General features: G+C 44.8%; 2 protein-coding genes across 5 annotated transcripts; both read left to right on the top strand.

Moving 5' to 3' along the window:
- LOC114597107 (uncharacterized) lies at positions 1-5,801 on the top strand. Of its 4 annotated transcripts, none has more exons than XM_028729217.2 (6): positions 1-222; positions 1,595-1,666; positions 1,788-1,953; positions 2,066-2,188; positions 2,383-2,490; positions 5,154-5,801. In XM_028729217.2, the coding sequence occupies exons 3-6, from the start codon at positions 1,801-1,803 to the stop codon at positions 5,517-5,519; spliced, it is 750 nt and encodes a 249-aa protein (XP_028585050.2). In that variant the 5' UTR covers positions 1-222; positions 1,595-1,666; positions 1,788-1,800; the 3' UTR covers positions 5,520-5,801. The 4 variants fall into 4 exon arrangements, with proteins under 4 accessions (XP_028585050.2, XP_028585051.2, XP_028585052.2 ...); XM_028729219.2 differs by lacking the exon at positions 1-222 and adding an exon at positions 239-451; XM_028729218.2 differs by lacking the exon at positions 1,595-1,666.
- A 1,124-nt stretch (positions 5,802-6,925) lies between these two features.
- EXOSC3 (exosome component 3) lies at positions 6,926-10,823 on the top strand. Its single transcript, XM_028729221.2, has 4 exons — positions 6,926-7,219; positions 8,425-8,574; positions 9,349-9,500; positions 10,221-10,823. The coding sequence occupies exons 1-4, from the start codon at positions 6,962-6,964 to the stop codon at positions 10,420-10,422; spliced, it is 762 nt and encodes a 253-aa protein (XP_028585054.1). The 5' UTR covers positions 6,926-6,961; the 3' UTR covers positions 10,423-10,823.
- The last annotated feature ends 12,165 nt before the right edge of the window (positions 10,824-22,988 follow it).

Genomic DNA, 22,988 nt, shown 5'->3' with positions numbered 1-22,988 from the left:
CGTGCAGCGATTAAGCCAATGAGGCGGCGGCAGCAGCACGTGCGCGCGCAGCCGAGACGCTTGTGGACGTACTGCGCCGCCTCGTGGGCGGGGCTGTGCCGAGTAAGGCGTCCCGGTTGCTAGGCGACGGAGAACCCGAACCCCCGCGATCGGGCCCCATAAGGCAGAGTGCAGACCGGCGAAACTTAAGCGGATTCGCAGGGGGCGCTTGGCTGGCTAGTGGTACGGTGCAGATTTATTTATTTACTTTGGAGGGGGTAGTAGTATAAATGTCATTTATAAAGCTACCTAAAAAATTTAAAAATTCTGTATCTGGGACACATTTTTTTTCTTTTTTTCTGAATTAATTTTTAAGTAGACTTTTAATATAAAGGGTTTATTTAATTGACTGGGTTGCAAAAGGCTTCCTTGCAAAGTTTTAAAACTTCTGCTCACTTTGGTCCCATAAAAGGTAAGGCTTTGTTCGGCGTGCCCCAATCTTTGGGGCACCCACCGGCTAGCAATCGCTGTTTCTTACCGAGTCTTTGGAAAAGGAATGATCAGGGGTGTTAATAGAATCACAGACTCAATCATGGAGTTGGAAGGGGCCCCGAGGGTCATCTAATCCAACCCCCTGCAATGCAGGAATCTTTTGCCCAAGTTGGGGCTCGAACCCACAGCCCTGAGATTAAGAGTCGCATGCTCCACCAAATGAGTGTAGCCATAGTTCCTGTGAAGGGCTGTCAGGATCGCCAAGATGATGCGATCATTGTGCTATGCAAATATTAAGTAACTGGTCTTTTCTCTTTTTCCTGCTCCGTTTGCATATACAGTGGTACCTCGGGTTACAGACGCTTCAGGTTACAGACTTCGCCAACCCAGAAATAGTACCTCGGGTTAAGATCTTTGCTTCAGGATGAGAGCAGAAATCGTGCGGTAGCGGTGCGGCGGCAGCAGGAGGCCCCATTAGCTAAAGTGGTACCACAGGTTAAAAACAGTTTCAGGTTAAGAACGTACCTCCGGAACGAATTAAGTACTTAACCGGAGGTACCACTGTATTTATCTCCCATTGGATTTGTGGGAGGCCCCTTCTGGCATCCCTCCTGTGCATGCAGAGGTGCATCGGCAGGGCAGTTGCTTGTGCCTAATGGTGTATGTAAATGATCCAACTGGTTTAGCTCCGGTAACTATCTATAAAGGTAAAGGGACCCCTGACCATTAGGTCCAGTCATGGCCGACTCTGGGGTTGCGACGCTCATCTCGCTTTATTGGCCGAGGGAGCCGGCGTACAGCTTCCAGGTCACGTGGCCAGCATGACTAAGCCGCTTCTGGCGAACCTGAGCAGCGCACGGAAACGCCATTTACCTTCCTGCCGGAGTAGTACCTATTTATCTACTTGCACTTTGAGGTGCTTTCGAACTGCTAGGTTGGCAGGAGCAGGGACTGAGCAACGGGAGCTCACCCCGTCACGGGGATTCAAACTGCCGACCTTCTGATCGGCAAGTCCTAGGCTCTGTGGTTTAACCCACAGCGCTACCCGCGTCCCTACTAACTATCTATACCCATATATATTACAAATTTAATAAATAATAAAAAATGTTTTCATTCGCTGCAGAAAGCAAAGTATGCTTTGAAAATACAGCTGAGATGTATGAAAGTGCAGGGAGGACGTTGGCAAAGGCGGAAGGTAAAGAAACCTGATTAGAGTGTAGGATCTTGGGAATTATTTCCGGAACATTGATTTTATTAACTTGGAAGGAAGGGATGTGATCTGGCAAGAGTTCATCCAATGTACCATATCCATGCAGAGCTTGGCACAAGATGGGGATGGATGTCAAATACCTCAAGGAACGCATCGGAAGATGTTTGGCTGAGGGACTTGCAGAAGCGGCGGACCGTCGGCCTGTGGACCCAATCGATTTCCTGGCACACTTTATTTACAACTACAAGAACAGATTAAATGAAGAAGAAAAGGTAATGTATCTCTTCTTAATTTAAAAGCAAACGCTTAAGAAAGCTAGCATCAAGGAGACAGGGTTTCCATTAATCCTTTGCGCATTTCCCCAATACTTTGTGCTTTTTTTAGAGAAGGGTAGAGAGGGCCGAGCTGGAACGTGAGCATGAAGAAGCCCTTGCAGAAGCGAAGAGGATAGAAAAGCTGAAAGCGGAAGAGCTCCTGGTTGCCAAGAAATTTGAAAAACAGCAGCAGGTCTGAAACCCTTTCCTAAGCAATATTAAGTTTACCATATGAATAGGTGAGATGATCTGTAATGACAGCAGAGGGCCCAAAATAAGCCAGTAATACCATTGTAGTGAATGGCTATTGGGCTTTAAATGATGAGTGGCTGAGACACCATCAACCATTTGTTTTAGTTAGCTAAATCACGTTTTTATTTTACAAAGATCATTAAAGAGCAGCAATCCAAGAAGACAATTGTGGAGTTATCTGGGAAGGATGGAGTACCAATTCTGCAGAGGATTGAAGAAACTGACAAAAATCATATAAATGAAGTGAGTAACAACATGTATGTGGGTTTATTGTCTCAGAATTCCCTTTTAATAATGAAATTCGGTGGTTGAGGTTTTCAGTCTGAGAGTAAAATGAGGCCACCAAAAAATAAGGGAGTAGTTTCTATATACCCAGGTATCAAGAAGTATAAAAGTGTGTAAAGCTTTCTTTTTAAATAAAACTGCTCTATGACCTTCCACGAACTGTGACCTTCCAAAAATGTGGGCACCAAGATAAGAAAACAGAGTAACTAATTGTTTGGTGAATGAATTTCTGGATTCTCAATGGACACTTAAGACAGGAGCTCCTCTGTATTTCCTATCTCTATTGCTTAGAGTCAGGTGTCTGTGACTGACCAGTTATAGCTCTAATGAAATCCTCAATTTCTCCATTATTTTTTATGGACATTTCTCACTTCCATCTGGGAACCTTAGGACAAAGGGAAGAAGCTGAGCAGATTGTATGAGTCTAAAATCTAAGTCTCTAGTCAATGCATGGAATCAGATGAATAAAATAAATTGAAAGAGAGAGGGAATTAATTGGTGTGTCAAGATCCTAAAAGCTTATAATATTATAATGAATAACATTAGCTTTGGATGAGGATATAGGTCATGAGATTAAAGTCTCATCCCCAATTATACACCACTCGCCTCTCTACTTCACCCTGAAGGAAAGAAAAAAGCCACTGTGACATCATGATGATGCTGCCTCCTTGAAGGAGAGAGGCTGGCCATTGTGACCTCATGATGATGTTGCATCCCTGCAGGAGAGAGGCTAGCCATTGTGACCTCATGATGATGCTGCCTCCCAGAAGGAGGGTGGCTGGCCACTGTGACCTCATGATGATGCTGCCTCCCAGAAGGAGGGTGGCTGGCCACTGTGACCTCATGATGATGCTGCCTCCCAGAAGGAGGGTGGCTGGCCACTGTGACCTCATGATGATGTTGCCTCCCTAAAGGAGGGAGGCTAGCCATTGTGACCTCATGATGATGTTCTCTCCCGGAAGGAGGGAGGCTGGCCACTGTGACCTCATGATGATTATGCCTCCCTAAGGGACACGGGTGGCGCTGTGGTCTAAAGTCTAAACCACTGAGCCTAGGACTTGCTGATCAGAAGGTCGGCGGTTCGAATCCCCGTGACGGGGTGAGCTCCTGTTGCTCGGTCCCTGCTCCGGCCAACCTAGCAGTTTGAAAGGACGTCAAAGTGCAAGTAGATAAATAGGTACTGCTCCGGCGAGAAGGTAAACAGCGTTTCCGTGTGCTGCTCTGGTTCACCAGAAACGGCTTAGTCATGTTGGCCATATGACCCGGAAGCTGTACACTGGCTCCCTCGGCCAATAAAGCGAGATGAGCGCCACAACCCCAGAGTCGATCACGATTGGACCTAATGGTCAGGGGTCCCTTTGCCTTTACCTTTAAGGGAGAGAAAAAAGCCACTGTGACCTCATGATTATCTTGCCTCCCTGAAGGAGAGAGGCTGGCCATTGTGACATCATGATGATGCTGCCTCCCTAAAGGAGAGAGGCTGGCCATTGTGACATCATGATGATGCTGCCTCCCTAAAGGAGAGAGGCTGGCCACTGTGACATCATGATGATGCTGCCTCCCTAAAGGAGAGAGGCTGGCCATTGTGACATCATGATGATGCTGCCTCCCGGAAGGAGGGTGGCTGGCCCTTGTGACCTCATGATGATGTTTCCCTCTTGAAGGAGAGATGCTGGCCATTGTGACCTCATGATGCTGCTGCTTCCCTAAAGGGGAGTTTACCACTGTATATACCAAGCACCCTGCACATAGAAAAAATGAATATTCTCCCCAATGTTGTAGTCTTTGACGTGCAAAGAGGGTAATTTCATTAGAGACATTCAAACATGCAGTCTTACTAACTGCAGTCTGAAGAGGTACAGTTCAGGAGGGAAAAATAACCAAAGCTCTCATCTAGTGTACTTTTGTTTTTGCAGATAGGCTGTTCCATTTTGGGTTAGGTCCAACCCCGCGGGTTTGAAAGGCAAGGTTGAAAGGCCACTTCCTGTAAAGTGGGAGTAGCTACCTATCACTCTCCAACTTAACTTAAAAATGGAAACATCTGTAACATACGCAGAAATGCAACAACACTGAAACAGGAAAAACAAAAACAAATGGAAACTATAAGTGTGAAATCAATCATCAGCGGGAGAACAACCAATATAAGGAGAGAGGAAGTGAACATTTGAGTCAGTGGGTTGGTGGAATGCCTGTATTCATAAGAACAGAAGGTTCACTAGATAAGAACGTTGTTTTCTTACTTTATTTATAAGGGAGTATTCTTTATTGGGTTGTAAAAATGTACTGCCTCTCTGGGAGGGCATTCTTCCTTGCCCAAACAGTCCAGCATATGCCACGCTGGCTTGAGGACTCAGTGAAGATCCTTATGGCCAAAGACTACCGTGGCTGAGGTTGAGTTATTATTAACATTTTATTATTTATTAAATATTTTTGTTACAAAATAATAAATTGTATTTTTAATATTTTCTTGGAAGCCGCCCAGAGTAGCTAGGTTAACCCAGCCAGATGGGCGGGGTATAAATGATAAATGAACACCTCTAGATAACTGATTTCAAAGGGAGAATTTTCATGGTGGTGTATTTCCCTGTGCTCATGTATATGATGTTGATTTGTATTAACAGAAGAGAACAGAAGAGAAGAATGTGAGGATTCCAGAAGAACTTGAAACTACTGCTGAGTCAAAGAAAGAAACCTTAGAAGACAAATTGGATCAAGGTTACATCAGTGTTATAAAGGCTGAATTGGGTGAGACACCAGGTGAGGAGAATACCAGCACAACTCTCCAGGAAGGCTTGACAGAGATAACCATGGATGAAGATTTTAATCGGATTCCGCAGGAGACGATGGATGACGGAGGTGAAAGCCGGTTGGAACATGATGAGGTAAATCAGAATGAACATGATACAGAAACAGAAGATGGCACGGAAGATGAAGAAGCCACTCCAGATGAGGAATCCAAATCCAGTCAAGAGCTGAATTTGGAGTAACAGTGCAATCCTAACCATGTTTACTCAGAATTAAGTCCCACTGAGTTCAGCAGGACTTTCTAACAAGATGTTGTGCATAGGACTGTGACCAAAAAATGAAAGCAGCAGCTTCTGAGTTGGTTTAGATTATTCGCTTTCTCTAACTTGCTGTGTTCTGGGGTGGATGATAATGGTGTTTCTACTACAGTTGCTGATTTCAGTAGAACTAAACTGCAATAGTTCTTTTAACTTTGACATTTTCATATTAGGGAAAAAGTCTTGCAAATAAACTTTAGGTCTAGATTTGTCAGTTTTCATGACCCTTTTTCACGACTTTGTTACTCATGAGATGTGCATGATACGACTTACTCAGCTACTGTAATTCTTAAAAACTCATATGGCGGTTGTCACATATCTTTGTGTCTCCACTAACTACCAGATGGTGTCGCCATAGCTTTGGAAACCACGAGATGAATCATTGTGGTATTTTATCTCATTCACTGTTGAATTAGAAAGTTGAAGCTAGAAAGGAATATTTACAGAGGTAATTAAAATATCTGAGACAAGATCAGTGATAAATTAAAACTAGATTAAAACACACATCAATATTTTACATACAGGGGATGCTTGTCTAAACAAAACGTTTTTAGTAGGTGCCCAAAAGGGTACAGTGGAAGTGCCTGCCTGGTGTCAGCAGGCAGTGAGTTCCATAGCATAGGTTCTGCCATATTAGAAGATGGATTTCTTACCAGTGCAGAACAGGTATTATGTGGTACCACCTGTAGCAGTGCCAGTTCTGCAGACTGAAGCGGTTGAGTGAGCGTACAACGAACTCGCAGCTAAACTGATCCCAAGTTGTTAAGGGCTTTGCATGCTAACAGCAACACCTTGAAGGGGCCTGATAGCAATTGGCAACCGTTGTGCTTAACAGACATCCCACACATAAATACCACCCCCGTTTTGTTCCTTTTGCATGCATGCATGCAGTCACATGGCACTCTCACTCCTCCTACACTGCAAAACGACCATCTGCCCTTGATGCTTCCGTTGAAATTCCTGTATTGCAGCGGGGTTGGACTAGATGACCCTAGGGGGGCCGTTCCTAATCAACAAATGAGATACAGTAGCTCAATTCTGTAGATGATCTTCGGGGTCCCTTCCAACTCTACGATTCGGTGACAACCTGCCATGAATGCTTTAGTTGAGATTCCTGCATTGCAGGGGGTTCGACTGGATGACCAGCAGGGGTCTCTTCCAACTCTAAAATTCTATGATCCCGTGGGAAAGGATGCCAGGAAGCGAGTGCCTCTCTAGCCCATTCTATCTCTATAGTGGCAGGAGTCCATCGGCGATCCTGGCAAAAGATGAAGGGCAGAGGGGGGGGGCGGAGGGAATCGCCTGCGCATGCGCGAGAAGGCCCTTGCCCCCCCGCATGCGCAGCGAGCGGGCTGTTTTGTGGCGTCATGGCGCGCTCGGCTGAGGAGCTTGTAGGGCAGGTGGTGCTGCCGGGGGACGCCCTGTTCCTGCCGGGCCACGCCGAGGCGGACAGCGAGAGGCTGTGCTTGGCCACCGGAGGCCCTCAGAAAGGGCGGCTGGTTTGCGGGCCCGGTCTGAGGCGCGGCGGGGAGGGGCTGCTTGTCGCCAAGTGCGGGCTGCTGCGCTACCGCGGCGGCGGAAGTGGCTCCGGGGGAACCTATTGGGTGGACTCTCAGCAGAGGCGGGTAAGGCGGGGCGGGGCAACGGAAGTGGCGGACTGGGAAACGGCGCATGCGTGGCAGGGTGGCGGTTTGCGGGGATTCCGCGCCGTTATTTCACAGGGAGGAGGGAGGGAGGCGAGCTTTTTCTGGCCACGTCTTCATTTATTTATTCTGTAGAATGGTTCTCTTTTTTAAAGCAACAACAACAGACTGGGTTACAAAAAAAAAGGGTGTTTTGTATAGTACTGGAATTTTTAGGTTTTAAAAAATTTAATTAAAAACAGTGCCTCATCCATTCGCACTGCAGACAGGATTCCAGACAGTCATTAATGTCTTGAACCGCCCTGAGATCTACGGGTGAAGGACGGTATGCCAAATAAATACATTCCCAATTATTATTAAGGAAGGTGGGGAGGAGGACTGGTTTCATAACAACCGCGTTATTTGTTTGTTTCATAAGAATTGTAAAACTGCAATAACAGTCAAAGCAGTTTACAAAAAAAAGAAGGTGCTGTTGTTTTGTACAGCGCTGCTTGCTTTATTTTTTTTATTTTTTATTTATATTAAAAATGTTAACCTCATCCAGTAACGCCTCTGGTAGGAGATCTGTATAATCTTGATACCCCGCAACTTGGAGAATATTTTATTTGAACACCTTTTCAGCTAGAACAGATATTAAGCACTTTCTGGAAGCGGTTTCCCGTAAGAACCCACTTTGGCTACAGTGTCCTTTGATTCATGTCAGAGTAGCCCAAGAGAGTTGGAAACCAAGCATTTTGCTGTGTTTTTATTTCATTATTATGTTAGTCACTATGTATAATAAACACGATTTTAGCGATTAACTGTACTCTACCAGGATGCAGAGTGAAATTGGATGAAGTGTAGTATGAACCTTTTAAGAATACCCTATACTTCATCTCCATACACCTAATGACAACCCTGTAAGGTCTTATGCCCAAATTTTGTATGTGTGTATATATGGGCAGAATGGTTTGGATCACATGCTGCACCAAGATAAACCATAGTTTAGCACAAACATACGGGCTCCTGCAGAGAACAGTGTGTCCACTTTGCCCATTCTGATGCTACGCTAAGTGGATTGTGATGATGGATTGTGTTTGAGGAGCATACTGTGTAATATTGACATTCTTGCTTGTTTTGAAGGCTAAAGCAATCTGCATATTTAAAATTACTTTCCTCCCTTGCTCCCAAATTCTTTTCATGACTAGTATGTTCCAGTCAAGGGAGACCATGTGATTGGCATAGTGACCACCAAAGCTGGGGACATATTCAAAGTGGATGTTGGGGGAAGTGAGCAAGCATCTCTATCCTACTTGGCATTTGAAGGTGCAACCAAAAGAAACAGGCCAAACGTGCAGGTAAGGAGTCTGAACATGACTGACAGCATTGATTCTCTAAAGCTACATTCTAAACACAATTTCGTGAGAGCCTCGTTGAGTTCAGTGTGATTTACTGCAACAGACAGGATTAAGTTGTTAAGCTTGTGCTAATTATTCACAATGGTAATATTGAGTCAATACCTCTCCTTTAGTCACAATGTTTTATCAGTACATCTCTTGTGTGAACATGTTGAAGGAGATCACGTACACCATGAGCAAAGAGTTTAAATTCCTTTGCATGTTGCTCCTCCATCTGTCAATTTATGACAAGAGCTCCTGATCTTTGGAATATGCATGTGGTAACAAATTACTCATTGTCATGCTTAGATAGCCAATAATAATAGGAACAGGCTTTGCCTGTTTGGGTTCCTTTTAAAATCAGTGTTGGACAGTTAAGAGTCTGATGTTGCATCTTCCTTTTAGTGCTGGACTATTGACACTTAAGCTCGGATGTCTTTTGTTGTTTGACAGTATTTTATGTCAGTTGACCGATGTGCCAACACTACAACTCACAGACTTTTGTTGCCCTGTTTAATGAGAGCAGCAAGCAACTACATCCCAGGCAAAATGATTTCTTAATAAAACCCTTCATTTGTAATGTAACATACCCTCCCACATTTCAGATGAATATAGAAACATTCTTGCGTGATGAAGCTAATTGGATATAAATGTATTAAAGTTGGACACGATACCTTTCATAAGAGTTACACATTCAGAACCATTTCATCTATTTATGTATATTTTTTTCCTTAGGTGGGAGACCTTATTTATGGACAGTTCATTGTTGCCAATAAAGATATGGAACCTGAGATGGTCTGTATTGACAGCAGTGGCCGAGCAAATGGAATGGGAATCATTGGACAAGATGGTTTCTTATTCAAGGTGTCATTAGGCCTAATAAGAAAGTAAGTGTGACAGATTTCTAACCAAGTATTTTGAGCTTGGAAGTTCTAGCTTAGATTGCAAAAGCAAATTACATGCTTGGCAGTGCAACTGTTATATGTGAACTAGGATTAATATCACTTCGGCATTTTAATTGCATGCCAAAATTGACGTAACTAAAAAAAAGGATGTAGTAACTGAAGACTACTAATCAATACAGACTTATATCAGGGTAACTGACACAAACTCTTCCAGGACTTTAGTGCTTTAGATGTGAGAGGTTATGTTTTTCTTGAAGATTCTTTGCATATACAAAACTAAAATGTTTGGGAAGAAAGCCAAGGAAGAACTTTTCTCCCTGGCATGTTTTTGTTGCACAAATAGTATGTTAATTTATCAGTCAGTCATGCAGTTTCTCACTCTGCCCCTAGCCCTCTTGACCAGAAATCTAAAGAGTGACAGTCCCATGAAAATGTTTTATACCACCTCATCTTAGTGAGATATAACCTGATAATGGGCATCTCCCAAGTCCCAAAATCAGTGGGCCTGTGAAATTGCAGGTTACTTTTTCAGCAAAATCCTTTTTTTAAAAAAGCATCCCAACACCTGCTCTGATTTGGGTAGGTCCTAAAGAAAAAAAATGTAGCTTTGTAAGAATTGAGGTCTTAATCGTTAGAAGTATGAACAGTTTACCAGAGCCATATATTGATTTTTCTTCCCTTCACATTTTATTTTGATTGCAGACTCTTAGCTCCGGAGTGTGAAATAATCCAAGATTTGGGACAACTTTATCCATTTGAACTGGTTTTAGGAATGAATGGGAGAATTTGGGTGAAAGCCAAAACAATTCAACAGACTTTAATTGTGGCAAATGTCTTAGAAGCCTGTGAACACATGACTGCAGAACAGAGGAAACAAGCCGTTTCCAAGTTGTTAGACAACTGATGGGAAGGAATTTTAAATAGATATTCTTATGTGGAAATGATGACCCAGAAATGCATTTTTAAATATTTTTTTATATTTAAGGCAATAAATGTTAACAGTTCAAATACTTTTTTTTTATTATTCTGCATCTTTTGCTCTTGAGTTTGTTTTGTAACAAATTATGTCTGCTTGTGGCAGACTGTGACTTGTAGTGCACTTTTTGTAAAAGTATGCATACTTCAGACTTTTATAACTTAGTCAGTAGTATTTGCAAAACAAAGGCATCCTCCCTTTGGTCTGTTATTTTATTCTCACTGTATTTTTAGTGACTTGCAGCTTGATTGAGTTGTGAATTACTTTTTGCCAGCTCTACTTGATGAAGCTGTGAAAAATAAAGAAAAAGGTTTGTATCAATGAAAGAAGTGGCTTATGCCTTGATTGCTTTTTCCAGAAAGAGCTGATTTTGTTGCACTTTCCATGAGAAATGTGTGTGTTTTTTAAATTTTATATACCAGGGGTGGCCAACTCCCAAGAGACTGCGATCTACTCACAGAGTTAAAAACTGGCAGAATTAAAACCTGGGGGTTCAGGTCAAAGATGTTGGGGTTTTAGGGGGGAGGAAAATTGTTGAGCTTTTTTTTTTAGGGGTGCCACAGTTCAGCTTCTTTGGGGGAAGCCAATGATCTACCAGTGATCTGCTGCAGGCGTCCAGTGATCTACCTGTAGATCACGATCTATCTGTTGGACATCATAATAATAATAATTTATTATTTGTACCACACCCATCTGGCTGAGTTTCCCCAGCCACTCTGGGCAGCTTCCAACAAAGATGAAAGATACACTAAAATGTCACATATTAAAAACTTCCCTGAACAGGGCTGCCTTCAGATGTCTTCTGAATGTCAGGTAGATGTTTATCGCTTTGACATCTGATGGGAGGGCGTTCCACAGGGCGGGCGCCACTACCAAGAAGGCCCTCTGCCTTATTCCCTGTAACTTGGCCTCTCGCAGTGAGGGAACCGCCAGAAGGCCCTCGGAGCTGGACCTCAGTGTCCAGGCAGAACGATTGGGGAGGAGACGCTCCTTCAGATATACTGGACCAAGGTCGTTTAGGGCTTTAAAGGTCGGCACCAACACTTTGAATTGTGCTCGGAAACGTACTGGCAGCCAATGTAGGTCTTTCAAGACCGGTGTTATATGGTCTCGGCGGCCACTCCCAGTCACCAGTCTAGCTGCCGCATTCTGGATTAGTTGTAGTTTCCGGGTCACCTTCAAAGGTAGCCCCACGTAGAGCGCATTGCAGTAGTCCAAGCGGGAGATAACCAGAGCATGTACCACTCTGGCGAGACAGTCTGCAGGCAGATAGGGTCTCAGCCTACATACCAGATGGAGCTGGTAAACAGCTGCCCTGGATACAGATTTGACCTGTGCCTCCATGGACAGCTGTGAGTCTAAAATGACTCCCAAGCTGCGCACCTGGTCCTTCAGGGGCACAGTTACCCCATTCAGGACCAGGGAATCCACACCTGCTCGCCTCCTGTCCCCCAAAAACAGTACTTCTGTCTTGTCAGGATTCAACCTCAATCTGTTAGCCGCCATCCATCCTCCAATCGCTTCCAGACACTCACACAGGACCTTCACCGCCTTCACTGGTTCTGATTTAAAAGAGAGGTAGAGCTGGGTATCATCCACATACTGATGAACACCCAGCCCAAACCTCCTGATGATATCTCCCAGTGGCTGCATGTAAATGTTGAAAAGCATGGGGGAGAGGACAGAACCCTGAGGCACCCCACAAGTGAGAGCCCAGGGGTCTGAACACTCATCCCGCACCACCACTTTCTGAACACGGCCCAGGAGGAAGGAGCGAAACCACTGTATGACAGTGCCTCCAGCTCCCAGCCCCTGAAGACGGTCCAGAAGGATGTTATGGTCGATGGTATCAAACGCCGCTGAGAGATCCAGCAGAACTAGGAAACAGCTCTCACCTTTGTCCCTAGCCCGCCGGAGATCATCAACCAGTGCGACCAAGGCAGTTTCAGTCCCATGATGAGGCCTGAATCCCGACTGGAAGGGATCCAAATGGTCCGCTTCTTCCAGGCGTGCCTGGAGTTGTTCAGCAACCACTCGCTCAATCACCTTGCCCAAGAATGGAAGATTTGAGACTGGGCGATAATTGGCCATCGTGGCCGCATCTAAATATCGTTTTTTAAGAAGCGGTTTAATAACCGCCTCTTTCAGCGGGTCTGGGAAGGCTCCCTCACGGAGGGAAGCATTCACCACCCCAAGAAGCCCATCGCCCAGTCCTTCCCGGGTAGCTTTTATAAGCCAGGATGGGCAAGGATCCAGGAGACAGGTGGTTGGCTTCACTCGTCCAAGCAGCCTGTCCACATCCTCGGAGGTAACAGATTGGAATTGATCCCACACAACTTGACTAGACAGGACTCTAGCACTCTCCCGCCCTGGCCCTGCTCCCACGGTGGAGTCTACTTCCCGAATCTGAGCGATTTTATCTGCAAAAAACTTTGCAAAATCATTGCAGGAGATCATGTGGCCCGTACTGGGCCCCGATGTCGCAGGTGGTTCCGCTAAATTGTGAACCACCTGAAAAAGGCTCCTGCTGCTGTTTTCTGCAGATGCAAAAGAGGCGGCGAAGAAATATACTGTTTTATATACTGTTTGATTGCAGGAAAAGCCTTCAAAGCGTTTACAAAAAAGATAAAACAATATGATTATCACTAAAAAATAAATAAATACAACCATAATTTAAAACATATAGAAAGTTAAAACCACAATAAAGGTAAAGGGACCCCTGACCATTAGGTCCAGTCGTAACCAACTCTGGGGTTGCGGCGCTCATCTCGCTTTATTGGCCGAGGGAGCCGGCATACAACTTCCAAGTCATGTGGTCAGCATGACTAAGCCGCTTCTGGCGAACCAGAGCAGCGTACGGAAACGCTGTTTAGCTTCCCGCCGGAGCAGTACCTGTTTATCTACTTGCACTTTGACGTGCTTTCGAACTGCTAGGTTGGCAGGAGCAGGGACTGAGCAACGGGAGCTCACCCTGTCACGGGGATTCGAACCTTCTGATCGGCAAGTCCTAGGCTCAGTGTTTGAACCCACAGTGCCACCCGTGTCCTAAAACCACAATAGACTCAAAAGGTAAAGGTACCCCTGCCCGTACGGGCCAGTCTTGCCAGACTCTAGGGTTGTGCGCCCATCTCACTCAAGAGGCCGGGGGCCAGCGCTGTCCGCAGACACTTCCGGGTCACGTGGCCAGCGTGACAAAGCTGCATCTGGCGAGCCAGCGCAGCACACGGAAACGCCGTTTACCTTCCCGCCATTAAGTGGTCCCTATTTATCTACTCGCACCCGGAGGTGCTTTCAAACTGCTAGGTTGGCAGGCGCTGGGACCGAGCAACGGGAGCACACCCCGCCGTGGGGATTCGAACCGCCAACCTTTCGATCAGGAAGCCCTAGGCGCTGAGGCTTTTACCCACAGCGCCACCCGTGTCCCTACAATAGACTAGACTAAAACAAATTAAAACTTATTAAAACTTTCTAAACGTTTGGGTAGGCTTATCTAAATAAGAATGTACCGTATTTAGCATGCACGGAAAAGAATACAATGAAATTGCCTGCCAGCTATCAGATGTTGAAGTTGGCTCCCATAATTGTTTCTTATAGTGTTGTAAGAACTATTCAACTTCCTCTTGCAACGAAAATACATTACTACCTTCTGAAGTGCACAATCTTGCTGATGCCTTTCTTGCTGGATTGTCCTGCATCAGAAGGCTGGGACTGCACATTTTAATGTTCCCCTGTAATTTTTCAGATTTCAGTTCATGTAGGAAAAGCACTATGCTTTTTCCTTTAGAGGAATTTGAGTCCCACTTAAAATACTTCATTGGAGGAGACGGATTCTCAAGCGTTTGTGATGGCTCTCCCCACCCCCCATTTCTTCCAATCTGTCTCCACCCCTTTATAGCTCTATATTCAGCTTTTCTGTGCTGCACTAGGTTGTAATTGATACATGATCAGGGCTTTTTTCCAGCTGTAACTCGCAGGAACTCAGTTCCGGCGCCTCTCAGGTGGGCGCCATTGCCATTATAAGAGAACAAGGGAGTCGTTCATGGTGAGTTCTGGCACCTCTTTTTCTAGAAAAATAGCACTGGATATGGTGCTGTGCGAAGAACTAGATTTACTCTCAAAGACCTTATTTCCCCATATGAAGCAACCAGGATCCTGCGATCATCTGAGGCCCTTCGTCACGTGCCTCCTCAGCAAGTGGTCTGGAGGGTGGCAACACGATAACAGGCCTTTTTTGTGGTGGCTCTCTATTTGTGGAATGCTTTCCCTTGGGAGGCTTGCCTGGTGCCTTCATTACACATCTTTAGGCGCCAGGCAAAAACATTACTCTCACATTAGTTCTTTGGTTGATTAAACTACGACCTTTTAAATGTGTTAGGGTTGTTACGGTCTTTTTATTTATTGTTTTGAATTGCCTTGTGATCTTTGAAGGACTGTATAAATTTAATTAATAATAAAATGTCTTTGCAGCTCCTTACCCCCTTGCCCCAGTAAAATTAGGTAGTCAGTTACTAGATAGGGGTGGGTGTGTCAAACTCAGATTTGCTGCTGTGCAATGGGTTTAACAGCTCTGAATTAGAACTTGGGTATCCATGCATGTTGCTGCTACTTGTACCTTCTCTCTCTCTATTAAACCCATACTTTATTGAAATTCATAGATAACAAAAACAATCTTAAATGAACAAAAAAAGACAATCTTGTATAAGTAATCTTGTATAAATTTACAAATATAATATAAATTAATTCCATCTTATACAGTCTCTTTCACTCTACATTCTTAGAAAAGTATGATTGACTTCCCATCATCTCCCAATGTATTTAACATTTCTAATATCAAATGTGCTTACAATTATTACCTTAATCTTTCTATATTTTCTAATACTTTCTTACAAGATATCGTACCACTTTTCCTTATTTATTTGTAGTTAATTTACATAGGGGGCATTCAAATGCTGTCATAGATGCCATACCGCTATTCTGTTTTTGTAAATATCTCCTAAACATATCCCATTTTTGAATAAATAATTGTTTTGTATTACCTCTCAGCCTGTTAGTCAGTTGTGCCATTTCTGCGTATTCTAGTAATTTATTCTGCCATTCCAATAGGGTTGGAACCTTTTCCCCTTTCCAGTTCATTGCAATTAACATTCGGGCGGCGGCCATTGCATATAAGAAAATTTATTTTACATTTTTCAGTATATCTCTACCTAGAATTCCAAGCAGGAAAGCTTCTGGATTTTTAAAAGAATGTTAATTTAAAGATATTTTTCATCTCACCATAAATGAGATTCAAAAACTCTTTTAATTTTCCTGCACGTCCACCACATACAGGTATGATACATATTTCCTTCACTTTCCCCGCACCACCAGCATATGTTAGAGACATTTTTGTACATCTTCGAAAGCTTTGATGAAGTAATATATCTAAACTGCATCTCCATTAGGTTTTCTTTGATGGTACAGCATGCTATAAAATTCATATTTGTTTTCCAAAGAGTTTCCCACTCACTCATCGGAATGGTATGTCCGATGTCCTGCGCCCATTCAATCATCACTCCCTTCACCTCCTCCTCCTTGACTTCACAGTTAAGGAGGAGTCGGTACATATTTGAAATTATCTTAGTTTTATTATTTAATAATTTTCTTTCCAATTTAGAGGGCTCAGTGGTGAAACTTTTTTTTTATCTTATTTAAATGTCTCGATGATACTCTAGCTACTTGATGATGTTGAGTTGATGATACTCTAGCTACTTGTACCTTTTCTGATTTGATAGGCTCTGCCTAGGATATGTATGCCTATTGGAAATGCCTTTGGGGCTCTTAGAAATCCTATTTGTGCTGTTCATGTTAAACCTTTGAGCTTCATGTGAATTACTTGAAGGGGAAGTATGTCAACAGATAAGACTTGCCTTGCTAGATACAATCGAAAGACCCATCTAATGCATCCTTCTGTCTTGCTGGCCAGCCAGATGTCCTCTGGGAAACATACAAGGTGGGCATGAAGGAAATGCTCCTCTCTTGTTTTGCCCCAATATCTGCTGGTTACGATCATCCAAAACTGATCTGAAGGGGAGGCTGTTTTCCTTCCCTTACTCCTTACTCCTTGCTTAACAGTTTTGAAGCTGATCTTTAATATAACCAATAATACATGTAAGAGACGGGACACGGGTGGCGCTGTGGGTAAAAAGCCTCAGCGCCTAGGGCTTGCCGATCGAAAGGTCGGCGGTTCGAATCCCCGCGGCGGGGTGCGCTCCCGTTGTTCGGTCCCAGCGCCTGCCAACCTAGCAGTTCGAAAGCACCTCCGGGTGCAAGTAGATAAATAGGGACCGCTTACTAGCGGGAAGGTAAACGGCGTTTCCGTGTGCGGCTCTGGCTCACCAGAGCAGTGATGTCACGCTGGCCACGTGACCCGGAAGTGTCTCTGGACAGCGCTGGCCCCCGGCCTCTTGAGTGAGATGGGCGCACAACCCTAGAGTCTGTCAAGACTGGCCCGTATGGGCAGGGGTACCTTTACCTTTACCTAACACATGTAAGGTATCTAAATACTATAGTCTATAATTTAACAATCACATATTTTCCCAGAAAGTTGCCTGATTGCATCTCCACTGAAACGTAAGTTTATATTATCAACTGACATCACCAGAATTTAAAGAATCTGTGACAGGGAAGTGGGGAAGAGTGACCAATAAATACCTGGGCCCGCAATAAACACACTTTTAAAATGCTGAGAATGATTCTGGCATCCAGTTTAGGCTCTACCCAGGTACTGCCTGAAATGCTTTAGAGACCTGTAAAACTAGTTTGACAGGCCCCTAGTTTGACAGGGGCTTCAAGTAAATCTAAAGATGGGTAAATATTACAGTACAGTGTGAACATGGATAGGAATGTCCTCTCCAACTGCTTGTCCTATTTTGATGGCTGGCTTTCAGATTACTCAGTCTGTTGTGGACCAGTTGCTTGGAGTTTTGTGGCCATCCATGTGTTGACCATCCTGGCTCCTAAAAGCAGCCAGAGGAAGCTTGGCTAGAGGTGGTGGTGGTTGTGAACACCTCCCTTGATGATGATGTTCTACTGTTTTCTTCAGTGAGAAGCAGGGATTAGACTAAGGTTTTCAGATGTCCCCGTCTCCTGGGGACAATCCCCAGATTTACAAATCAGTCCCCATACAAAATCCATTGAAGTTGAAAAGTGTCCCCAGATTCATTGGAAAAAAATCTGGTAACCTTAGATTAGACTTGCTGACAGAACTTATTTTTAGATTGTACCCTTGTGCCTGTTTTAATTTGTTGTTATTAAGGGGCATGAGAAAGAAGCCATAGCAGCTCAACCCCAGACATTCTTACGTATTAGCCTTCTTCAGGCATTACAGTACTCACATAAAGAGGGCAAGTGCGGCGAAAAGGGTCATGTGGGGTCATGCACTTAGCTCAGTTCTTAGGTGCAGCTTTTATATTGTCATGCACTCTTCACCAGGCTGCCCTTGGAGACTGGAAGCTGCAATTGATACAGGATGTGAAAGCCAGGGTGCGGATGGGCACTATTGACTGGGTCCTTAAACCTGCACTGGTTGCCAGCATGCTTCTGAGCCCAATTCAACGTTCTTCTGTTTTGAAATCACTGACTTGACTCCCAGATGTCTAAAACCTCCTTCCACAAACGCCTGGTGTTGAAATCTGTTACTATACGTTTTAGAGGTAGATCAATGTACCTTCTAAGACAGGCCTCTTTGAGGGGTAGAGCATATTACAAAGTTGGATTGTATTGAGCTTTTATTCAACAGGTCCTGGGACTGCATGGTGAAAGGTGTGCTGTAAATGTCTCTAAATAAAACAACAAATGAGTTTTGAAGCGAGGAGCCTGCTCTGTTTATGGAGGCTCCTGGCACGATTGGGCAGTTACAAAAAGGCACAGCAAGAACAAAGAATTACAATTTTATGCTCTAAAAAGCCAGTGTTGTGTCGGGATTGGAGCACTGGACTAGGAGCTGGGAAACCAAGGTTCGAATCCTTCTTAGCCATGAAACTCTAGGTGGTGACCTTGGGCCAGTCACTGCCTGCCAGCCCAACCAACCTCACAGGATTGTGGAGATTAAATGAGCAGGGGGGGAGAACTGTATGCTGCTGTGAGCTCCTTGGAGGACAATGTGGCATGTAAACACAAATAAATAAATACTCCTTGCTTTTTCCTGTTCTGAAAGAATAACAGTTGACACCTGTATCAACTAAGACTTATGGCAATGTTATTAGTCACACAAAGCAAGTTTGCTGTATGGCACATTGTGATTACTGCTGTAAGGAAAAATAATTCATTTCTCTCCGTTTCTAATTGGTACCTCCGGAGGGCGCGAGGGGTCAGTGCGCAGCCTTTGTGTTGTGGAGACATTCCTGCTGTGGGTGGAGAAGTAATTAGAGAACTTATCTCGTTAAAAATAAGAACCGTGGACACTTAATCTTGGAAACTGTCTACAGATGAAAAACACCTTCCTAGGAAGTCTTAAAAGGTTACCCTCTTGGCTGTTGACCAGAAATGGAGAATGCACAAGTTTTGGGGTGGGGAATCAAATGGAGCCGTTCTGAATCTGTTTGGAGATGGCGCACCTCTTGAATCAGGGAGAGATGTACCTGTGCATCCCTGTTTGTTTCTTTTTTCAAAAAAATTAAAATTGGTTTTTCAAATTAAATTTTCAAATTAAAATTTTACAGAGCTTTATCAAATCATAAAAACAAGATTAAAAATCATAAAAACAAGATTCCAAGGAATCTCTTGGACTTCCACCCCCCGTTATAAATAATTTCCTCTCACATCTTTTATGATGATTAAAATCTTTTACATCTCCATTGTGTCCAGAATTCACCCTTAAACTATAAGTGATATTCCAATCCTAATGATTTTAAGTGTTCACAGTGGTCTAAGATATGTTATAAATTTTCCCCATTCCTTATTAAAATTTTGGTCTTCCTGATTTCTGATGCTTCCTGTCATTTCAGCCATTTCAGCATAGTCCATCTGCCACTTCATCTGCCATTCTTCTCTGGTAGGAACTTTTTCTTCTTACCATCTCTGGGCCAATAACATCCGTGCAGCCGTGGTCGCATACGTAAATGGACTTTTCTGCTCCCAAGGTACCTAGAAGCATCTTTTGGTTGGTCACGTTCTGGAATCTGATGCTGAGCCAGCTGGATCCTTGATCTGACCCAGCAGGGCTCTCCTGGTCATTGTGCTCTTGCTGCATGTGCATGGCTCTACATACAGTGCGGAGGTGGTTGCATTTGTGTGCTCATGCATGCGCAGTGGAAGCTAATGGTGCATGGGAGGTGAATGTAAAGCCCACAGACATTGTGCTGCTTGTCATGTGGCACTTTGTTCCTTTATTGAGAGGATCCCAGAGATCATAGCTGTCAACTTACAGATTTGAAAATAAGGGACCAGCAGCCTTGAAAATAAGGGACCAGCAGCCAAAATAAGGGACCTGCAGCCTCACCTGTTCCAGGCACTCCAGTCTTCCTGTCCTCCTGCAGTCTGGTCAAACTCATGCTGGTAGCTTCGAGAACACTGTCCAACCAACTTTGTAACCAGAGGTTCAACTGAATAGAATCTGAACCACATGCACCACAAGGCCTATGCAGCCTCAACTTAAGATGGCTCCCCGGCCTGGCTTTGCACTGCAAAGTTTGCAGCAGCACGTGCAACAAAATGGCCTCCAGCATTCAAAAACCTCCTCAGCTTGCATTAACTAGCCACACACAAGGCATGCAAGCTCCACCCCCCAGTCGTTTAAGAACTTCTTATTGGGTGAGCAACACAGCCAAGCAACACAATTGGAGCCTCCCTCCTCCCTGGCTGGCAGGGAGGGAGGAAGAGGAGCTGCTTCCTTTGAAATTTAAGGGACATCATTTAAGGGACATTTATCAATAAGGGACAGCAGCGGGACATGGCGCTGGAATAAGGGACTGTCCCTTCAAATAAGGGACACTTGACAGCTATGCCAGAGATCCTTGGAGCTCTTCTTTTGCAGGGTACATTTGGCAGAAGCACACCAGAGTTGCCAACTGCCTAGAAAGAGGGAGTGCAGCTGGATGTGAAGCAGCTAGGAGTCAAGCTGCTTCTCACAGCACTTAGTGTATCAGCATGGGTGGGCACAAGTTTCAAGTGGTAGATGGTTTTATTTATGAAATCATAGGATCGTGCAGTTGGCAGGGACACCAAAGGACATATTGCAATGCACGAATAATAATAATAATGAAATTATAATAATTTATTATTTATACCCCACCCATCTGGCTGGGTTTCCCCAGCCACTCTGGGCCGCTTTCAACAGAGCATTAAAAACAGAATAAAACTTCAAACATGAAAAACTTCCTTAACAGGGCTGCCTTCAGATGTCTTCTAAAAGTGAGATGGCTCTTTATTTCTTTGACATCTGATGGGAGGGTGTTCCACAGGGCGGGTGCCACTACTGAGAAGGCCCTCTGCCTGGTTCCCTGTAACTTGGCTTCTCGCAGTAAGAGAACCGCCAGAAGGACCTCGGTGCTGGACCTCAGTGTCCAGGCAGAAAGATGGAGGTGGAGATGCTCCTTCAGCTATACGCGGCCGAGGCCGTTTAGGGCATGGGTAAGCAAACTAAGGCCCAGGGGTCAGATCCGGCCCAATCGCCTTTTAAATCCAGCCCGTGGACGGTCTGGGAATCAGCGTGTTTTTACATGAGTAGAATGTGTCCTGTTATTTAAAATGCATCTCTGGGTTATTTGTGGGGCATAGGAATTTGTTCATTTCCCCCAAAAAATTACAGTCCAGCCCCCCCACAAGGTCTGAGGGACAGTGGAACGGCCCCCTGCTGAAGAAGTTTGCTGACCCCTGATTTAGGGCTTTAAAGGTCAGCACCAGCGCTTTGAATTGTGCCCGGAAACGAACTGGGAGCCAATGTAGGTCTTTCAGGAGTGGTGTTACGCGGTCTCACCGTCCACTCCCAAGTCACCAGTCTAGCTGCCGCATTCTGGATTAGTTGCAGTTCCCGGGTCACCATCAAAGGTAGCCCCATGTAGAGCACATTGCAATAGTCCAAGCGGGAGAGAACCAGAGCATGTACCACTGTGGCGAGACAGTCTGCGGGCAGGTAGGGTCTCAGTGTTAATGGAGAAATCTGAGGGCTCCCTTGGACAAAACAAAGACACCAACCAGGATAACTTGGAGCAAAACAGCAGCCTGTAGGCTTGGCCTTCATTGGATACTGTTGTGACAGGACTTCCACCCGCAACAAGATGAAGCAAAATGGAAGTCCAGAACAAAAGAAGACCCCAACTTTTATTAGTTACTAATCCCCCAAACTACACCCCTAAGACTACATCACAACTACATCACAACTAGTTGTGGAGGTAACCTGAGTATCTTGTCACCTGGCTGGTTCCTCCTTTCCCCCCTCCCCATGAGTACTTTCCAGGTGACAAAGGGGAGTTTGCAGTTTCCTGCCCCCAGAGGGAAGAGCTGATCATTGTCCTTTGTTCCAGTCCGTGCTGAATCCACTCCTATATGCAAGTTCTTTGTGACCTTGATGGTCTTCTGCCTAGGACCATCAGGGTTGGTATAGCAACTGGGCAGGACTCCTGTGTATGTGCTGGTATGCTCAAGGGATTACGGCTGCCTTGTATCAAACCTTCCCCATTTTGTAGTCCTTCCTTCATGGAGTAAAATAAAAGTGGAACGGTGCAGATCCAATGTATGGTTGATTTTCAATGAATTTGTAACAGAAGCGTATAGTAAAGGTCCGTATAGTAAAAGCTATGGTTTTCCCAGTAGTGATGTATGGAAGTGAGAGCTGGACCATAAAGAAGGCTGATCGCCAAAGAATTGATGCTTTTGAATTATGGTGCTGGAGGAGACTCTTGAGAGTCCCATGGACTGAAAGAAGATCAAACCTCTCCATTCTTAAGGAAATCAGCCCTGAGTGCTCACTGGAAGGACAGATCCTGAAGCTGAGGCTCCAATACTTTGGCCACCTCATGAGAAGAGAAGACTCCCTGGAAAAGACCCTGGTGTTGGGAAAGAGTGAGGGCACAAGGAGAAGGGGATGACAGAGGACGAGATGGTTGGATACTGTTCTCGAAGCTACTAGCATGAGTTTGCCCAAACTGCGGGAGGCAGTGGAAGACAGGAGTGCCTGGCGTGCTCTGGTCCATGGGGTCGTACACGGCTAAACAACTAAACAACAACAACATAACAGAAGCGTAGCGTATGTAGTGTGTGTGTCAAGTTTGTACAAACTGAATGATTGGGGGGGGGGGTGTTCCTGCGACATCAGCCTGCGTACTAGATGGAGATGGTAGACAGCCTCCCTGGACACAGAATCTCAGCTAAACCAGCTAAATCTAGGAAGGAGAGTCCGCAACCTCACTGGCGCCCATGGCCTGGCCAGCAGCAGCTGATAATGGCACGTTCTCGCCTTAGGCGCAGCATAAGCAGAGCGGGGAAGCCTGCAGCCAGCTCGCCTCTTTCCCCTGCCA

Source organism: Podarcis muralis, chromosome 6 (assembly GCF_964188315.1).
Source record: "Podarcis muralis chromosome 6, rPodMur119.hap1.1, whole genome shotgun sequence".
NCBI lineage: Eukaryota > Metazoa > Chordata > Lepidosauria > Squamata > Lacertidae > Podarcis > Podarcis muralis.
The sequence above is the reverse complement of the archived record's forward strand: the minus strand, read 5'-3'. Positions and strand labels throughout refer to the sequence as shown.